At 36.2% G+C, this 19,677-nt stretch overlaps 2 protein-coding genes across 5 annotated transcripts in view; one reads left to right on the top strand and one right to left on the bottom strand.

The window, feature by feature from the left end:
• Positions 1 to 1,400: 1,400 nt before the first annotated feature.
• LOC108000172 (ankyrin repeat and death domain-containing protein 1A) lies at positions 1,401 to 18,539 on the top strand. Of its 3 annotated transcripts, none has more exons than XM_017060380.2 (14): positions 1,401 to 1,540; positions 9,080 to 9,234; positions 9,679 to 9,782; positions 10,514 to 10,612; positions 10,932 to 11,030; positions 11,704 to 11,910; positions 12,711 to 12,908; positions 12,986 to 13,084; positions 13,148 to 13,246; positions 13,351 to 13,449; positions 14,041 to 14,136; positions 14,276 to 14,510; positions 14,746 to 14,874; positions 14,968 to 18,539. In XM_017060380.2, exons 2-14 carry the CDS (start codon positions 9,141 to 9,143, stop codon positions 15,051 to 15,053), a joined length of 1,644 nt encoding a protein of 547 aa, XP_016915869.1. In that variant the 5' UTR covers positions 1,401 to 1,540; positions 9,080 to 9,140; the 3' UTR covers positions 15,054 to 18,539. The 3 variants fall into 3 exon arrangements, with proteins under 3 accessions (XP_016915869.1, XP_016915866.1, XP_016915867.1); XM_017060377.2 differs by having other exon boundaries at positions 14,734 to 14,874; XM_017060378.3 differs by lacking the exon at positions 1,401 to 1,540 and adding an exon at positions 6,718 to 9,001 and having other exon boundaries at positions 14,734 to 14,874.
• LOC108000168 (heterogeneous nuclear ribonucleoprotein 27C) overlaps positions 16,227 to 19,677 on the bottom strand; it is a 34,931-nt gene continuing 31,480 nt past the window's right edge. Inside the window, exon 9 of one of the 2 annotated variants that reach the window (XM_062083769.1) lies at positions 16,227 to 19,500. In XM_062083769.1, coding sequence (XP_061939753.1) covers positions 19,361 to 19,500 — 140 coding nt within the window. In that variant the 3' untranslated portion in view covers positions 16,227 to 19,360. The remainder of the gene's footprint in view (positions 19,501 to 19,677) is intronic. The other variant, XM_062083771.1, reaches the window with a different exon arrangement.

Here is a 19,677-nt window from a genome sequence, read left to right as displayed (position 1 = left end):
ATGCAAATTATGCAAGATGATGATGAGGAGTTTTGGGACGATGCATAAGCGAGGAACATTTCCAGTGAAATATGGTGAAAGCTATTAGCGCAGCACGCCAACTATTTCGTGCTTTAAGGGGTTGAGTTCGAGCGAAATTTCCACAAAGATCGTTTTCTTCTTATCAGTTTCCAATTCGAGATACAATTCTTTCGTGTTAATAATAATTTTCGTGTAACAAACTTTTCCATCTCGTATCCTCTCGTATCTTTCTCGTTTTCAATCAAAACTCGCGTCCGACGTCAAAGAACGGTGCGCACGATACTCACTTTTCAATCACGTCACGGGGGAAAGGAACTGGTTGCTTCGATAAAATTCAATCTCAACGGATACGATAATGCAAACATGCATTGATACGTTTCACTCTTGAATCGGGATAACGGATATACACGGTTGTATCCGAGACAACATCCGAGAAATTAATAACAATGGGAACGATATATCCGTGAATTGAAATCAATCGTTGTGCATGGAAAATTTAATTAAAACGTGAATTAATTCTTGCCACCATGCGAAACGTGTTTCCTCCCTTCTATTAAAGACCGTTTGCTTTATCGATTGAAATGAAATTACCGCGAATTAATTGTACGAATATCAATGAAAGTTAAAGTCCCTTCCGTCAGTGGAATAATTAACGTTAATATTTAAAAAAAAAACGCGTAAAATATGTACGATCATTTGCCGAGAAAAAATGAAATTGCGTTAAATGAAAGAATTATCCAAAGCGGAGGATTCGATTAGAGAAAGTTTCCGCGAAAGGAAAACTGTTCTCATGCAGAGTTTTCCCGAAAGAGAGAGATCGATATATAAATAATTACGCGTTTTAAATGGCTTGCGAAGGCGTCACATCGAACTTTCATCCGAGGAATGGTACAACTACTTTAAAGTACCCTTTCTATATTCAGAGCATGAATGAATTATAAATCAAAACTCTCCTGCTTTTCATAACTCTTTCTTATGTAAAAGAAAAAAACATATTTTCAACGTCATATATTCTACACAACCGACGCGAAATTTTACGTTCGAAAGATTAAATATCAACTTCAATTTTTACTTCACGCTATCTTATTTCGAAAATACCGGGCTGGAAAAAGCTAGAGAAAATTTTTTTAAAACTTTATAACAAAAATTCCGAGGGAAAGATACGATAAAAGCGAGTACTAAACAGAAGAAGAAGAAGAAGAAAAAATAAAGAAAAAGAAGGAGAATCTCAAAATTCGACTTACTGCAAACGCCTATCATAGTCGTTGCAACCACCACGTAGCTGCGCTGCCGTCGACCTAATAATGGGGTGAGTAGGGGTGAAACGGGGATGATTCGGCCAGTAGCATGCCGCCCTTCGTGCTATAAACATCGTGCAGCTCCCTCGGAAACGGAGATCGTCGATGGTGGTCGTCCTCTTCACCTGACTTCTATCTTTTCGAATCTCGCTGTAATTTTCACCTGAAATCATCGTACAACGTCATCGTCAGTGATAGTCACTTCGTACACACGCACACACGTGAGTAATTTTTAAACACGATCGTACAAGTATAACGCAAATGTTTATACCAACGCCAGAAAAAACAGCAACAGTAAGATAATTCTAAGAGAAAGGAGATGTAAATGAGATGTATGTGTGCACATATGTCTGTGTGTGTGTTAATTGCATACGAAGATTACTCTTCACAGCAATTAAACAGTGATAAAGGGCGTGACGATGCGAATGAAGCTCCGTCCTGAAAGCTGTGTCCGACCCGACTTTCGCTAATTAACAAACAGCACCCCATTCATTCACCACCCTGACTTAATAGCGCGAGAGGCGCGAATATCCTTTTTCCACGTTCGAATCTTCCACGCAATACCGCCACGCACCTGTCCCATCTTACGAGAACGAATTCACCATTAAATCCATTCATTTTTATATTTGGAAAAAATACAATGGAATATATCACAGTAACTTTTACAATAGCAATCTCGTTTCAACGAATTTTCAACGTTTTCAATATTGGGATTTAAAGAATCTATGTTCTAATCGTTTAATATTATTTTAATAATTATGATTTAATAATACATTGGTGGAGTAAAAGCAGAGAGAGAGAAAATATTTCTCGGCGCGAGTAACTTCTTGCGTGTGAAACGAACTTTCTTCTCAACAGGTCGATTATACTCGAGGGGGGGAAAAAAAAATCATTAAAACCTCTGGATATTCATTGCGTGACCAATCTTGTAAGTGTAATTCGCTTTATTTTTCACTCGATTTCAGTCTCCCCTCGATAAAACGGTATATAATTAAGATAAAGCAAATATACTTATTTTACTTTGTCGCAAATATTTCCCTTTTCTTCTTCTTTCGAAATCGCATGGAACGTAATAAATCTGTAAAGGTATTCGTTTCTTGTTTGGCGAGAAGGGAAAATCGTGTTAATTCTTGAAAAAATCCTCGAAATCCGGGAAAGGATGAGCCGTGAACCAATTAAGCTTTTAAAAGAGTTAAATGCAAAAGCGATTCCTAGATAAACATCGTTTAATTTCGTTTCCACCGAACGAAATTTAAAAATAATTCGTTTATTCAAATTCGAAGGCTGATTCTTCTTACATTATTCATAACGCGTGACATTTTTTTTCTTTGCCAACCGTCAGTGCATCTAAATGAGCAAACGAAGATCAATTTCATGTTTCGTTTAGAAACACGTTTAATAAATGCGTAAATAGAATAAAAAGAAAAAAGGAAAAGTGACAAAGTTGCAGGGAACAACATTCTCTTTTTCATCTCACGTTCAGGGAGGAAAGCATATTACGTCCATGAATCGTTTAATATAAAATATTCTTGGAACCCATCTTGAACAATTGAGAAGGTTTACGGGAAAAGTTTCCTCTTAGTATACATATATTTTTAAATATGAAAATTTATTGAAATGAAATTAAAATTTCCAAAGAATTTATTTATTCGATTTACATTTTTCATATTTTACATATCCTTTCCTCGGCAAATTGTTTTTCTTCGATAATTGCACAATTTATAATCGCATTTTCTTTCCCAAGTCCAATGGAATAAGTTGGACGAAACTTCTGATCTACTTTTCACAATTCTTGATATTCGTCTTGAAATATCGCGAACGATTTAAATTATATATCGAATGTCCCAAGAAAATAAATGACGTGTATTAAACGATATTTTCCTTCGTGTCAACATGTCCAAAAGAAGGTGAAAAAGAAATGAAATAGTGGCAGTTTAGAAAAATGAAAATTTCTTTCGTACGTGGCTTATTAAATCCATGAAACGCGTTTGGATCGATAGTTATTCAACTAGATAAGAATTTCATCATCTAAATTGCTTTTCACAAATCGAATAGCATCGATTATTTTAACGTGTATCATTAATTAATCATATCGAGAATCGAAAAAAAAAAATGCAAAAAATCGTTTGACACCAATCGTATCGATCGATTGAGCCAAAATTTCGACGAAATGATCGATGCATTATCGAAAATATATTTCAAAAAAGAAGAATCCATCTAAACCAATCGATTCAAAATTTATTATTTCGATTCAGATCAAGTTACTTTTTTCCAAAATCAGAATCAGAAAAATTTGTTGAAACTATTATCGTATCGAAACGAAATTTACGTAAATCGAGTTTCTTTCTTGAAATCGCATAATCGGTTTCTTCTTTATTCAACAAATATTTCGCCAGACACAAGACGAATATTATAGATATCAACGTGAGGGCGGATCGAAGCAATATTATTGGAAACACGAATCGATAATCGAAGTGGAAGACATTTTTGTATCCGCGAATATATCACTGTACCGGTAACAGAGAAGCTGTCCAGAAATACGTACGTATCCCACGGCACAACTTCTGTTTGAATTATTGGCGAAACCGATGCCACTCCGTCTTCCTCTTGCACAGTTGAACACTCTGTTTCTGTCGAGACACTCTCTTACTGAACAACCCACTTTAAACTGATCGCTATTAATCGTATATGGAAGCAGGAAATTATCACTTTTCCATAAATGTGTCGGGATAATGATTATTGAGAATCGTGGTATGAGAATTTATAATAGTTTACAATAGTTCGATAGGGAAAATCAATCCAATGAGATAAATAATTTTTCTTATTCTTTCTTTCTATCCTTCCTCTTCATTTTTATCTTCTTCTTTCTTCTGTTTTGAAAATTATTGTACCTCATGGAAAAGACTAAATTTTTTTCCATTTCGTTTCGTAATACGCCATTGTAACGTGAATTAATGGGGAGGAAAAAGGCTGCGAAATAGGAAAATTCTCGGTGGCGGATTAATCCTAAAATAAATCCCGCGAGTGTAATATTCTCGATGACGTCAACGGTTGAAATTTTTCATCAAAGACATTGTCCTCTGGGAAATAGTAACGTATTAAAACCGGAAAAAGTAACTGTTGATCGCGTATATATTTACGTTGGCAAAGCGGTTTCCGAGTTGGACGAGTTTGACTCGTTATTTTCAATCTCGAAAACCTGTGGTGCTCGTGCTACATCTGCTCGTGAAAATCGATTATATCACGGCACTCGTGCAATTACTCGGTCGTGAATTACACGATCTCTCAAACAGGAACGTTAACAAGCCGCCGGTAACCGAGGAGAACTCGTATCGAAAAATTACGTGCCCGATGGGGACGGCCACGCTTCCGTCAAAAAATATATATATATATATATTCAACCGGTTGGATTGAATCGAGAATTTCTCCTAGGCCGGAAAATGGAGGCAGCAAATACTCGAGGAAACCATGGTTGGAAAAACGAACGAGGATGAAAGAATGGAGAACAACCTGCAGCCCGTTTCCATTGTGTTTATTTTTAGCCCGCGACACAAAGCTCGTAACTCGCAGGTAAAACGTTCCTTGTTACAGCTTGATGATTCCGTTCAACTTTTTCCAAATTATTCTACAAAAAAAAAAAAAAAAAAAGAAAGAAAGAAAAATTGTAGAGAGAAATCGCTACAATCGATTCCTACTCCCAATAATGATTTTTCCTCCCATGCTCTCAGTGGAGCAGAAGTTCATCCGGCGATCAGGAGGGCAGGAAAGGATCATTATCATTGACGCTGTACGGTCGCCTTTATTTATAGCGCAAAAACAAAATGATGGGCCGCTCGTTTCAACCGTGGCAATCATCATTTTTCATTTTCCGTCTTGTCCCGAGCACGTATTCCATTTTTGTCACCGGGTGTTAGAGACAGTAGAGTAGAAAGTACGGTAGGAAGCAGAGAGGATCGGTTACCGCTAATTACTCGTCGTCGACTTCTCTCATCGTGAAGCCACACAGTTTAAATGAATAATGAATATTTTATTTGCATGGCTTCATTGATCTGGTGGAAAAAAAAAAATAAAAGAAAGAAAGAAGTAGACCGTTCCTTACTCTCCTTTTAAATTTTCGGGGAGAGATAGTGGACGTAGCATTACGGATATTATCGATCGCGCAGCGAACATTTGTCATTTTTATCAGCAATATTAAAAAAATATGTGCACGTTTTGGGAATTGAAAACGATGAAATCGACGAGGGATTAAGACGAATTTTATTTTTTTAATTAATTCGTAATATGTAAATGGGAAGGATTACAAGCCACGTAAAATTAGAGTGTAATGTAAACAACATAATATGATTCTGTTGGTTGATTAATCTGTTTAACGTTTCGAATGTAATAATATTTAATCCGTGCCAGGAACAATGAAGTTATTGGAAATTTCGTTTCGTGTCGATTGATGGTATAAAGATATATAAAAACTTTACGTTATTTTAACGACATTGTTGCACAGAGGTAATAAAAGAAAATGCATCGAAGAGATAAGTGATATCGTAAAAAAATGATGGCCACAAGATCGTTATTTATCGAGCACTCACGGTTTCTTCGATGGCTCGATGTTTGTATCGGAATGACATCAATGGCGCGAACTTGTCGGGGATTATAACATTGTGCTATCAGATTATCGTAATACGGGATCAAAAGCGACGCTTGATTCGCCATCGATAAAATTTATCGGAGGATGAAAGCCTTTAATTGATCGCCAAGCTTCCGGTCATAGTGATTGAAAAGTATCGACAATCTAATCGAATGAATTTACGCCCGTTCAAAAATTATTTTCACCGCCATTCTATTCTCGTCAAAGAGCCAATTAAATCTGCCCTCGATACGAGGATAATAACTTGAAGATTTTATCTCGAAAATAGATCTAGAACAACTTTGAATCAAAATCTAAAAATTTAATGGATCTGAAAGTTTGGTCGAAATCATGAGAGGTTGTCAAGTAGAAACGGGTATAATTAATCGGAAAAGTGCGATTAATTTTTTATTCTCTTCAATTTATTTTTCTTTCGTTGATATTTTTTGAATTCAAATTTGCTCGATTCGTGATAGGGAAAAATTCTTAACTGGGAAAAAAACACGTGTGCTCCTTTCAATCAAAAATTTTCGATCCTGGTACTGCATACTACATCGATAGTCAAATGTTGGTTTTCTGCACGACGTGGCTCGATTTTTAATCAGACGAGATATTAAAAATTTGTTCGACGATACTATATTGACAAATGTATCATCGAAATAGTATTTTATATTTATACAGATTTCTATATTTCCCTCCATCTATTAAATCTTTTTTCCATACTCGATAAATAATACTAATTGTCGGAATTGTCCTGCCGATGCGCGAAACTTTCCAGCATCCCATTTATAGGTCAATCGAACATATCTCATCCTTTTCTGTTAACAATCGTACGAAGAATGGCGCGCAAATATATCGATTTTCTGATTATCGTCTGATTACGTTCGTCGATGTAAAATATTTCCGGAAATGGATAGTTATTTCGTATTTAATTCGAAGTTGTTTTCAAATTCGTAAACAATTATTCAAATTTTCATAAACAGCTGAGGAGAATATTGCTAGTTTGGAAAATGGTGAAGCGAAAATACACTGGAAAGTAACGAATTTTTAATTCTTTTTCCAGAAGGATGGATCGGTGAATGAATCGTTGCATCCGAACATTCGAATCTGTTTAAATGCCAGGGCGATAAATCATCGATCACGATGGAGTAAACATCCCATCGAATTTCAACGATGTGACCGTTGACGCACGTTTGTAACGCGAACTATGCCACGATCATGATTTCACCAGAATCCGACTGATCGATTTCGAAGTGTTTCGAACGTTTCATCGGAGGAAATTTGATAACCGAAGCTTTTCCCTGATCGAACATCGTGCAAATTAAATCGTGTGTTAATTCCCGCTTCTGTACTTCGAATTGGACCGTTTTTTTTTTTTTTTTTTTGCGGCAACTTTTTAGATTTGATGAAAAACAAGTTGGATGTGGGGCGAATTTCGCGTTATTCATTTGCGATTTTCATGGAAAGAGGGATCGAAACAAAGAGATCGAAGAGAATAAAAGATAATGAGAATATTCCTGGTATTCCACCGATTTCCACCTTGGAATACATTCCACCCGTATTACCATACACAGAATTTTTTAAATTTATGTTCCATCTGAGAATGCTTTTTCCAGATGGATGAAAATATCAAAAGTCGAAAGGGAGATCGTTGTTATTAAAACTTTTCGAGCGTTGTAAATTCGGAAACAGTTGACGGAATACGTTCAACATTTTTCACGTTCCATACCAAAGTACCTTGACATAAACCTTGAATTTCATTTTTCATATAACTGTGTGCGCACTTGATGCTTGACGTTGTTGAAGATGATTAAAATACAATGGCGAACGTTCTGTCCGCAAAAAAAAAAAAAAAAGAAAGAATAAATTATAAACGGGACACAAAACCGAAGAAGAAGAGCGAGCACGTTGCTCTTTTAATAATATTCGTATTCCCTCCTCGTGTCCACGATATTAATCCACGATTCCTTTAGTTGGAGAGCAAAATAAAACGAACGAAATCTCCGTTCATCCGTGAGGATGGAATATTTCACGTTTGTATATTTTAAAAAGGATGGTCCTTTCGTATTTCGAGCTACGATACTCTTCCTTTGCGATGCGAGAACCTATAGGTTGTATTTCATATCCACGTGGAAGAATGGAGAATACGAGATACGTATCATCGGGTAGATAAACGTTGAAACGGTTGTTCGAAAATAGAAAAAAACTATAAAAGAAAGGAGAAAGAAATATTTGTGAACGCGTGACAGGTACAGTGGTGTGTTTGCCAACGATGCACCGTCGTTTCGCAGAATTTTCTCTTTCCATTATTCCGATATCTTGTGGTCGATACGTTGTACAGGATCGATCGATTAGGATCGATTTTGGCTCGCGTAGATGGTAATATCGTTGTTACGTTGATGAATAGAACGTTGGTCGGGAAAACGAGTCATCGATTTACGTAATGTCGAGATAATATGTACATTCTAATTACGCCACGATTGAAACTGATGACGGATAAAATTAACCGTGAAAATTTATGTGCATTACCAGTTCAACTTTACCATTCGTTTACCATGTGTAACCATATGACGTTTGTTAGGTCCCGAACTCAAATATCTGTTGGAGAGGAGTGATTCAGTTCCACGAATATCATCTCTTGTCGGCATAATTTCGAAATTGAGCGTCGGATTCCTCGTATATTAACGAGATTAATTCGAGCACGATTACCGAACCAAGTCATCAGATGCAAATTACTAAATATACGTATCCATCCCTTCGCGGAAGCGCAAGTATTAGCTTATAATTATTTCATTTATACGCGTCGAGCAGCCTTCCAGGCGTGGATTCGATTTCAACGAGAGAACTCGAAGGTATTGTTGCGTCGTTGAAAAAAAAAGAATAATAATTTTGCGTTGAAATATGTAGGTTGAGGAATAACGTCGATGTAATAAATTTAACAATACAATTAGAACGGACTGACGGTATTTCGTTTACATAATTTTCGTGATTAAATATAAGAATTGCAAATGTTTGGCGCTTTTGCTTGATTGCGTAATGTTACGCTTATGTGAAAGTGAAGGTAATTATTCAAGATCTAAGGCTAACTAATAAATAGCGAATAAAATAAGGGACGATCGCGTTTAATTTCGATTTTCAGATTCGATAATCTCACGTGATGAGAGTTAAGATGTAGAGCAAGCTCGAGGAAGTGACGAAAAATGGTGGACAAAGAGGAAATAAGGAAGACACCCTCGCCCCTGAATATCAACGAGGCGATCGAGGGGGACGCGTTGAATCAAAAGACTGCTAGGAGTAAGTACGAAGATACGAAAAAGATATTATGCAAGGAACATCGGTTTTCCCTTTAACTTTCCATCTGATTCCTTCCATCCAAACTTGAGAATAAGCAGAGTTGCAAATTAAGTTTACAACTTTCTTCCTCGTTTTGATTAAGTGAACAAATTTTGAAGAACTTCTACCTTTCGTCTCGTCTCGTGTCCGATGTAAGAGAAATGATATTTAGAAGAAGAATTCCTGAAAGAAAGTATAAGAAAGTAACGGATAAGAAAGTAGAGATAGGGGATCCATCTATTGAGAAAGGAATATAAAATTGTTGAAGAAAATAAAAAGAAAGTATACGTGGAATATTCAATACGATCCACCCGGAAGAGGAGCTTGTTTTCGAAATAAACATTTCTTTCGAATATTTTTAATGATGGATGATTATTAAAAAAGAAAAAAATTTCTGTTTCCCAGTACTTAAGAACGATCTTCTATTATACGAGGCTGTGATAAAAAATGAAGCGGACACCGTTCGCAAAGTGCTCAAAGAGACCGTGGACGTCGATTCCAGGAACAATGTAAGTCGTAAAATATCCACTAATAAAATTAAAAATCAAAGAAATTCCACTACGATGGAGCAAAAATGCTTAAAGCGAGACGACTTTATTGATCGTAATTGAATCGCGTTTAATCTCGTTTCTGTTTTCGATTCAAAATCGAATATCTCGAAAATGGAAAATATCCTTAGAACGATTCAAAATAGGATTTTCCCTTTGTGCCCACCTCGTTAAGGTTAACGTTAGACGTTATTATATAGCACGGTCGAATGCTCTAGATAATATGATGCGGTTATACCGTATACCGGTGCATCACGTGAATAACGAGTCTGATTAAATATGGAATATTACTACTTAGGGATACGTTATCAAAGAGATATACGAGAATTTAATTAAGAAAATATTCTCAGCTTCGTTATTCTAATTGTTCTTTATTTTTTCTTAAATTCAATTATAACACGAGTTCACGTCGGACTAAATATTTCACTTAAATTAGTTAAAAAAGAATTATAATTCTCTCCTGAGAGTTATAATTCTTTCCTTGTGGTATCTCGAGTTTTATTTATAAAAATTTAATTAGAAATTATTAATTATATTTACGTATATACGTTTCGAAATATTAATTTCGAATTATGATAAGAGAATTGATATCGGTTATAACGAAAATATATTGCGTATAATCGTCGCGTTAATATGATATCGAGTGAAATACTAGAAACACATACGACGTTTTGCACTGGAAAATGATTTAGTATGGACGAGCGCCAATTCATTGGGCAGCATCGAGGGGAAATACGGAGATCATCGAGATGTTGATACAAGCGAAATGCGACATCGAGGCAAGAGACAAGGTAATATTTCGTTGAATATATTAATATCAATAAAATATCTGTACTGATACGTAGAATTAAATTAAATCGTTTAATTGTCAGAAATAAATAAACATACAATATTCGTCGTTTATACATACATATATATATTCATTCGTCATTTTGTTCGAAAGTCAATTATTTTTTTTTTTTTTATTTCCATACGGATATCCGTTTGCATTCCTGGCATATTGTTTTTTCGGACAGTATTCATATTAATTTTATTAAAAAACATAAACCTTGGATATGTATAAATTTTATACGAATTTAATTAATTAAAATCCATTTTTCTTGTTTCAAGTTTGGCATGCGTCCGTTACACATGGCTGCGCGATATGGACACAGGGACGCTGTTAAAATGTTAATCAACGCTGGAGCAAATGTGTCAGCGGTGAACAAGGTACATTCATAATTAACATGATACGGTAAAGCTATTTTGTCTCCAGGCAAAAATATATAACACGTTCAATGATGAACGTATTGCGTGTAGGGAATTCCTTCCCTATTCTAATGCCAATTAATTATAGTACACGTCATCGTCATATTTTTATCCAATTTTACTTTCGCACACGCGATGTAAAAGTGTCGGTATGCACAGCCATTTTGGAAAATTTCGTTAACGAAAAAATCAATATCCGCCACCGATCTTTGGTGCAACATTGAACGCGTCGATTAAATCAATTTTTAAAACGAATTTTTGAACATTTCTGAGGAGCAATCTCAGAATCTAATTAAGAAGATTCTTAAAGGAAATAATTTAAATCGCCACGGATGCAATTTGATGCATCTTCCTTCCGAACAGAATCACAAAGTCACGATTCTGTTCCCTCTCTTCTCGAGATTCTTTCTCGAGATAAAGATAAGCACGACTCGTACTCTTGTCTCGGATAAAAAAACTACTCTTCGTGGCTCTCAAAAAATTCTTGAGAAAAATGTTTGAAATTATTTTTTTTCCACGCGTTATTTAATAACATGACCTAGTTTCGTTTCATTGATCATCCATAAGATTTACACGTTGAGATTACGAAGATATTCATTCTTAGGTAGACAAGCATCCAACCTGTTTGTTACAGAAACAATATACACTTTTAATGTGCGCTGCTCGAGGCAACAATGTTCGCGTCGTCGAATATCTTGCAGAGGCTGTGGAATCGTTGAACGGAGATGCAACTGACTGCACCGGTGCAACTGCACTTCACCATGCAGCTAGCGCTGGTCATCCGAGTATGATAACCGCGCTTTCCAACGTGCCGAGAATCGAGCTCAACGCGACTGATAAAGTAAGATTTATTTCCTTTCTATTCGTATTCGGGAGAAGAGTAATTTAAAGTAACTCGAACGAAAGATAACAAAATACTTGGATTAATTTAAATTTGAATATTCAAAAGATTTTGTTACTTTTTCATTCACTATTTTTCGTATTTTCTACAATAATTCTTCTTTTTTTTTCTTCGTTTTAAATTTCATGAATGACAAGTACTTGCAAATCCTTTTTCAATCCCGTTTCCAGATTGGTGAATATATATCCTGTTTTTCGAGGACAATTTATCCAACGCGTTTTAAGATATTAATCCGTTCGTAAATCGATGCGAAAATGTAAATATCCGCACACGAATGGATGCAAAGGATTCAAGAAACTTCGATTTATACGGAAACTGGTCCGCCTTCTCTCTCTCTCTCTCTCTCTCTCTCTCGATTTAGGGAAACTGGGTCTCCAACATTAGCTATATTGCCTTCTTATCGCGAAGACAAGTGAAATCCCCGAAGGAGAGAATGCAGCCGCTTGAATCTAACTGCGATCCTTTGAGAGAATTTTATGCAACTCGCATCGTTTTGTCGATACTTCCGGCTTCGCACTTCCAACTATTGTACATTCAACCCTGTCGATTCGCATACATAATCCGTATACATCTACATTCTTCTTTAAATCGAACCGTTTTCGATCTTTACCGTGAAAACACATTTCGACAGAAATTAATCAAAATTTAATCGAATCGAATTTAAATCAATCGTTCAAAGCCAGCTCGATATTATCAATGATATCGTATCAAAGTATCGAGAATTTCACGTGAATTCGCAGAAGGGGCAAACACCGATACACTGCGCCTGTGCAGAGGAGCACCTGGAAGCTGTGGAAGTTTTGATAGCTCTAGGAGTGAACGTGGACGCTCAGGATCACGAAGGAAACACCCCTCTCCACGTGGCCACGAGAACGAGGCATACAGCCATAGCTCAATTATTGTTAAGAGCCGGGGCGAACACCGAATTGATCGACGAAGTAAATAAGACGAGTCTTTAACCGTAACGAAACCATTTTAATAATTAAAGAACGTGCTCGATCATACCTTCTTCCAGATAGGTTTCACTCCCCTTCACGTGGCCGCCAGCCAGGGTTGCAAAGGGATACTAGAGTCGATGATTCAACACGGTGCGGCACTCAACAAACAGTGCAAGGTACACTTAAGGTACGTGTAATCGGAATCGAATAACTATCCATCATCGGGAATCGGTTTGCAGTATGGGAACACGCCTTTGCACTTGGCCTGTCAAAACAACGAAGTAGAAACGGTTGAGATACTGATCAATAAAGGCGTCGATCTAAATTGTTTAAATTCGGTGCGTACGACAGTGTTAACGCTTTAAAGAAGAAGCGTATTATTTTTACTCGTTCCACCCCTCCCTGGTGAATCGCGGTGATTTATCACCATTTATCGTTCCAGAGGTTACAATCACCCTTCCATATCGCGACGGAAATAGGGCACAACGACATTTGCAAGCTATTGCTGGCAGCGGGCGCAAACATCGAGCAAAGGGATCAGGTAAACACGGATATATTATTCCTTTTTATTCTGCATATTTATTTTACAATTCTTTGAATTCGTTCTTCTTGTTTTTTTTCCTTTTTTATTCGTTTATCAAAGCGCATTCGTAAGTCCAGCATAAAATAAATAACGATCCATAAGAGCTCGTCGTAAGAATAAAATCAACAAGCGAAACAAAAGTTTATCGTATCGTGGTTTTCACACCTACCCTCAGAAACGTTGAAACACGATTGATCTCGGTCCTTGGCCAGTGACCACGTCTCCATTTCTCCAGCCATTGAACTCCAGTTAAAAGATTATATCCCGATTAATTCTCCGGGGAAATTTCTTGAAACGAGAAACGCTTTCGATCAAAGTAGATGTGTCTCTTCGTGTCTGTCGGGTGTATCGATCCCGATTTAACATGGATGCGACGAATTGTCAACAATGGTCAACAAGATTGCATCCACCTCCCCGAGTAAACTTAGGGACGGAGTGTAACAGACGCAAAATTTGCAAGAGAGTCAAGCTCGTAGGGAGCGTAGGCTTGTTTGTCGTTGGATTTTGACCGAGTTAGAGTTAAAACGAAGTTTGTCTGGATGTTCACAGAGCGGAAAGACGCCACTTTACATCGCGGCGAGGGGCAGTTTCACGGCCATCGTCGACATGATAATTAAAACAGCGAGATTGGATTATCCCACGCCGGTAAGCGATTCGAATCTCGCGATTAAATATATTCATCATTCTCGCCACGAAGCGAGATTTTTGCGGTAATACGAATAAAACGACGTCGAGACAATGTGATCTCTGTTGTTGATCATAAGAAAAATGGGATGTTTCGTAGGAGGATTCGACGTCTGACAAAGAAATTCGAGATTTGACACCGGCTAGAAGAAGATGGCGAGAGGGATCGAGGGGCGAAAGTATCTCGAGTAACAATAGCGTACTTTCCGAGCATATACGATCGATTCTGTGGAAATTGGCGTACAAACAATTAGGACCTGAAGATTGGAAGAAATTAGCGTTGCACTGGGCGTTTACGAACGATCAGATTCGAGCGATCGAGCATCAGTATACGGGTAAAATAAAAAGATAAAATTTGTTTTATTTGTTTTTTAAGGATTATCTCTCGAATTGATGACGCGAATATTGTAAGAAATCATCGAGGCACAACGTTCATTTCACGAGAGGATCGATTGTTCGAAATTTGAAAAGAATTTATTAGAGAGGACCGTGAAATATTTTGTACCTCGATGTTCCCTTCGTGAACCAAGAACAGCCTTATGAAAAGGACGATTAAAGCTCCCCTTATAGGTCCTTCGAGTTACAAAGAGCACGGTTTCCGGATGCTGATGATCTGGGCATCAGGATTGAATCCTGAAGTCTCCATAGGGAGAGAGCTTTGCGACGCTTTGTCCGCGGTGGATAAAAAATCTGTTGCTGGTGAGAAATTCGTCGAGAAATTTTTACTTACATTCAATTCGACACAACATAGATAATGGAGAAAGAAATTATTTTCAAAATAATAAATTACAGAATCCGTTCGTAAGCACATGGATCAAGAAAAAGATGGGAAAACGAAGTTGAATAAACAACGATGTCATAAATGTTCCATCACTTAAGAATAACGATTAACGATTCCATTCGAGTCGAACGAAATTAAAACGAAGAACAAAAAAAAAAACTTGAAAAAATTTTCAGTAGATAATTTTAGAGAAATCTCGCGATGCGACATATCTATAGAGACGCTGATCTTATCTTTTTTACAATATGTTTCAACATAGACTCGCGTAAAAATATCAATTAAACTCGAGAAGAAATTTTGAAACGAGTATAATCACAAATCAACGAAAGCTTTTCACATATCGCGAAAAATTTGATTTAAATATCTTTGAATTGAAATCATCGTGCAAATGTACAAATTTAAAAATTCTGAATATTTTATCTCTTTCTATATATTTTTGAAGAATTCCGATCTTCGTGAACGTTGCAATTTTTATTCTTATTCGTTAGTTTAAAAAAAAACAATAAAAAAAAAAAAGATAATCGACGTTTGAAGCCGTCCGATTTCACTTTATCTTTTGTTAAATACTGATCTTGTTGTTCAAAAATCATGCTATTCCAAATTTGAACTGTAAATATACGAATATAATACGTATCACAAGATACTTAGAATAAGTGCGAAAAAAAAAGAAGAAATTTTACAGGGCTTTCGATGTGATAAAAGAATGAGATTAAAACATTAGAAAAACGAGAACGAGTGTCTCGAGATATTCGATCATTATTACAATTGGAGAAAAAGACAATCTACATATCTGAGTATTGTGTACAATTAAATAAACGCGTAATTAAAAAATCTATAGATATTTTTAAATAGTCGTTTCCCGATTAATCATTGCTCAATAGGAATTATCAATCGAAATAGGAAAAAAGAAAAAAAAAGAAAGAAAGAGAAACAGAAAAAAACGAAATCTAATTTGTTAAATCTCTCAACGAGCATCATTGATCGATAAAAATTACAATTTCAACTTTTGTGAACCTATCGAATTAGACGATTGACCTCGATGTAATAAAATTTATTCCGTCGAAACAAAAATTCTCACGACTATTTATTTAATCATACATTACGTCTATAAACCTTTAAAGAGTAGTATACAAATGATTAAAAAAATAATCTTACCTGGAAAGCCTCCTAAAATAGCAATCTTGATAATGATAACTGGCAGCGAAGGTTGAGCGGAAGGGGGGAGAGTGTAGTTGTCAGGATAAGGATCAGGAATACCCTAAACAAAGTGTTCTATTAAAATGTGAATGTTTATTTATCCATACGGAATATTCATTTGCTTCTATGCTATAAAAGAATGCATTTCTTGTTGCTTCCACCTTCGCAATTTATAACAAAATATTATGAACGATATTCTATCTATTATTGTATCATCGCCATCATTCTCATCTAATTATTATCATTATAATTAATCCATAATAGTTATCAGCGGCAATGGTAAAAACAGGATCCGTCAATGGCAATTAATTAGCCACAATAGTTATCGAGTGAATTGTACAAATCGTACGGTGGACAGGGGATATAAATTCGCGTCGGACTTCTTAACCCTTAACATTACAATTAAGTGCTATCAGTAATTAATTATTATTATCATTACACAACGAGCGATATGACTATAGCTCGTGGCTTCATCCATTCTCACACGTTCGTAAAATGTCAGACTTGCTGTTTGTTAATCGTTTTTTTTTTCCTCAACGCCTCATCAAATGTCTACATACGAGAGAAAGAAGTTGCCATGCGTGTTTTCATTGTATCGCGAACAAGTACTCGTGTGTCAAAGACGAGAAGTTTAATAACAATATATGTTTAATAACATCTTTATATTCTCTTCTCTTCTTTCTCCTTATATTTTCAAAAAAAAGAAAAAAAAAGAATACCGACATCACATCGAGGAAAACGTTCATACTGTGTTTCGTCACTTTTTCAATGTTCGTTTTTTTATGATCACTTCTCCTTTTCGTGACCATTTTGATGACCAGATGATACGAAAAATATACACGTTTTGGATACAAAAGTCTCTCAGGCGCGTACAATTAATAAATACAAATTTGTTAATTGCGCTTATGTAAATAATATCTACTTATTTTTTAAACCCTTTAATTTACATATTATTCTAAACATGGACGAAGCTACCGGCTCGCATGAAATGGAGTTACTTTTTTTTTTTTTCTTTAATTAATTCGTTTACCCCTTTCCGTACTGTGTTTCTTCTTCTCGCCCTCGAACCGTGAAAAATATATATATATATTCTTCTTTATTCACATCTCTTATCGCAACGCACGAAACTTATTTAAATTCGATACGCGGGGAATAATTATCACCGAAATCCACGAGGATTGGGATTATTCTTAACAACATACCATATATATATATGTATATATATGTATATACACATACATCATATATATATATATATACACCAATGTCACGCACAGAATAATTCATTTCGTTTCGTTCGTTCGATATGTCGTACGACATATATATTCGTACAATTTGTAAAAACTCGAAATAAAAAAGAAAAGGGTTTCTATATATATATAATATGCAAACCGTTATACAACAAACACGACAGATGGAAGTTTACAGATGCAAACGCAAGAAAGAAAACAAAAGAGGAAAAAAAAAAAGAAAATAGGAGATAAAAGATTGAATTAAGGACAAAGGAATATTTAAATTAACGCTTGAATTATTTAAATTAATATGAAAAATATCATAACCCTTAATTATCGCGGCCCGTTAAGCGGTGACCGCGGCTAAACGCGCGTTTCCGGTTCTTTTACCTCAAGTCCACAAGCCTCGCGTCATCCAGTCAGTAAAATGAACAGGACGTCTAGGAAATAAACTTCCTACGGCAGAAATTGAAAAAAACAAAGGATTAGGTTTTTTGTCGATTTTTTAAACGATTTTTATTATCATCGATCGAGACTACCAAATTAAAAAGAGAAAAAAGACAATCAACTTATTCTGTACGTGTTTTTTTTTCTCTCTCTCTCTCTCTCTATCTCTCTCCTATCTCTAATGATTCGTCGCGAAATAATTAAAGAAAAAAATATTAGCAAATATTCTGATTCTTTATCACTGATTCGAAGTAAAAATTTTCCTCTTGTTTTAATTTTTCTATATTGAATCAAATGAAAAGGGAGGAAATGAAAAAAAGAGAACGGCGTCAAAAAAAATTAATAAGTCACGTTTCTGAAGTACTTGATCGCTTTTTGTCACTAATTCTAGAACGAAGACTTTCAATGGATCGATACGATTAAAAAATTCTTAAATCTAAAGCTTACAACACCCACGATCATCTTGGACGAACAAATTAATCACTAATATACGTCCATGTTATTATCTTCTCAACGGTTTAAAAAATAACATTCGTTCAAGCTCCTCATTATGGAAATTCTTCCTATTCTTCTTCTTATTTCTCATTCGCAAAACAAAAAAACAAATTCTCGACCGATCTGATCGAAGCTTTTTTACGCATACGAGTTGTCTTCTTCTAAGAAAAAGGAAAAAGAAAAAAAAAATAAAAGAAAAAAGAAAAAAAAAAGAAGATTAATTCGACAGATCGGTCAACACAGCCTGGTCAAAATCGATCGTATCAATTCTTAGGCAATTCTTCTTATCGTAACCTTAAAGCGTATACACTAGTTTCTATCACTAGTTATGGAGAAACAGCATCGAATCACGATCTTCTTTGCGTCGAGGTCGAAGCTGAAGTTTCGTTGATCGCGTGTAAGAATTGATCCTCGATTCCTCCTTTGTCTCCTTCTTCCCTTCGAACGATCTCTCGCGACATCTTCACAGACATTTCATCTTTCGATCCACCAATACTCCTCCTCCCTCCGTCTCTCCAAATATCTTGCAGAGTCCGGCACAGTAACAAAATCTCCGGGGACCTTTTTCGTCGCTCTTTCGATTCGAATCGCAAAGAGAACAGCAAAAGGACACAACAGCTTGCCGTTTCGAATACGTTTCACACGCTCGCTCTGTATGCTCCGCCATTCCTCTCAAGCCACGTTCCACGCAAACCGTTCTAAAAGGGGGAGCTTTGTCGTCGATTTAAAAAAAAAAACAAAAAAAAAGTACAAAAATCATCTTTATCTATCTCCTTTGCTCCGCTTGGATGGCTCTCCTTTTTCTTTCTTTCATCCATACTCACACGCACTCTTGCGCGCGCACACAGACGGAGAATAGAATGCATACGCGTGTAGTGGATATGCGAGTGTAGTGTAAAAAACGCAACATGTACGATGCAGCGACTGATCGATGATTAAGTAAAAAGAAAAAAAGAAAAAAAAAAAAAAAAGGAAAAATCCTCGCGCATACGGCGAGAATTCGATACGTTTTTTTTTTTTTTTTTATCCATCTCTAGCGGCGGTAAGGATGGTAATTGTTGGAGCTGGATGAGGATCCCGTGTAACCCCTTTGGGGCCCACCGCCACCGTAGCTGTCGTTGGTTCCTGGGGCAGCAGGAACGCTTCCTAGTCTCGGAGGTCCGTATTCGGTGCCTGTTAGAATCGTATAAAAGAACGTAGTACTGTGTGCCAGGACGCGGCCCAGGATTGCAGTCAGGGAGAAAATAATACAGAGAGAGTGTGGTAGGCGCGTATAAATCTCGCACGAAGGATGACCGAAGAGATTGAACGTTGGAGGTTCGAGAGGGATGAAACGTTAGAGAAGTAGAT

Source organism: Apis cerana, linkage group LG13 (assembly GCF_029169275.1).
Source record: "Apis cerana isolate GH-2021 linkage group LG13, AcerK_1.0, whole genome shotgun sequence".
Taxonomy (NCBI): Eukaryota; Metazoa; Arthropoda; class Insecta; order Hymenoptera; family Apidae; genus Apis; species Apis cerana.
This window is presented reverse-complemented; position numbering and strand designations above follow the sequence as displayed.

Bases quoted from the DNA above. Each gene is read 5' to 3' on its own strand.
- LOC108000172 (XM_017060377.2), top strand. From the start codon at position 9,141: ATGGTGGACAAAGAGGAAATAAGGAAGACACCCTCGCCCCTGAATATC. The intron at 13,085-13,147 runs GTACACTTAAGG...ATCGGTTTGCAG, and splicing joins CACTCAACAAACAGTGCAAG to TATGGGAACACGCCTTTGCA. The intron at 14,875-14,967 runs GTGAGAAATTCG...AATAAATTACAG, and splicing joins GGATAAAAAATCTGTTGCTG to AATCCGTTCGTAAGCACATG.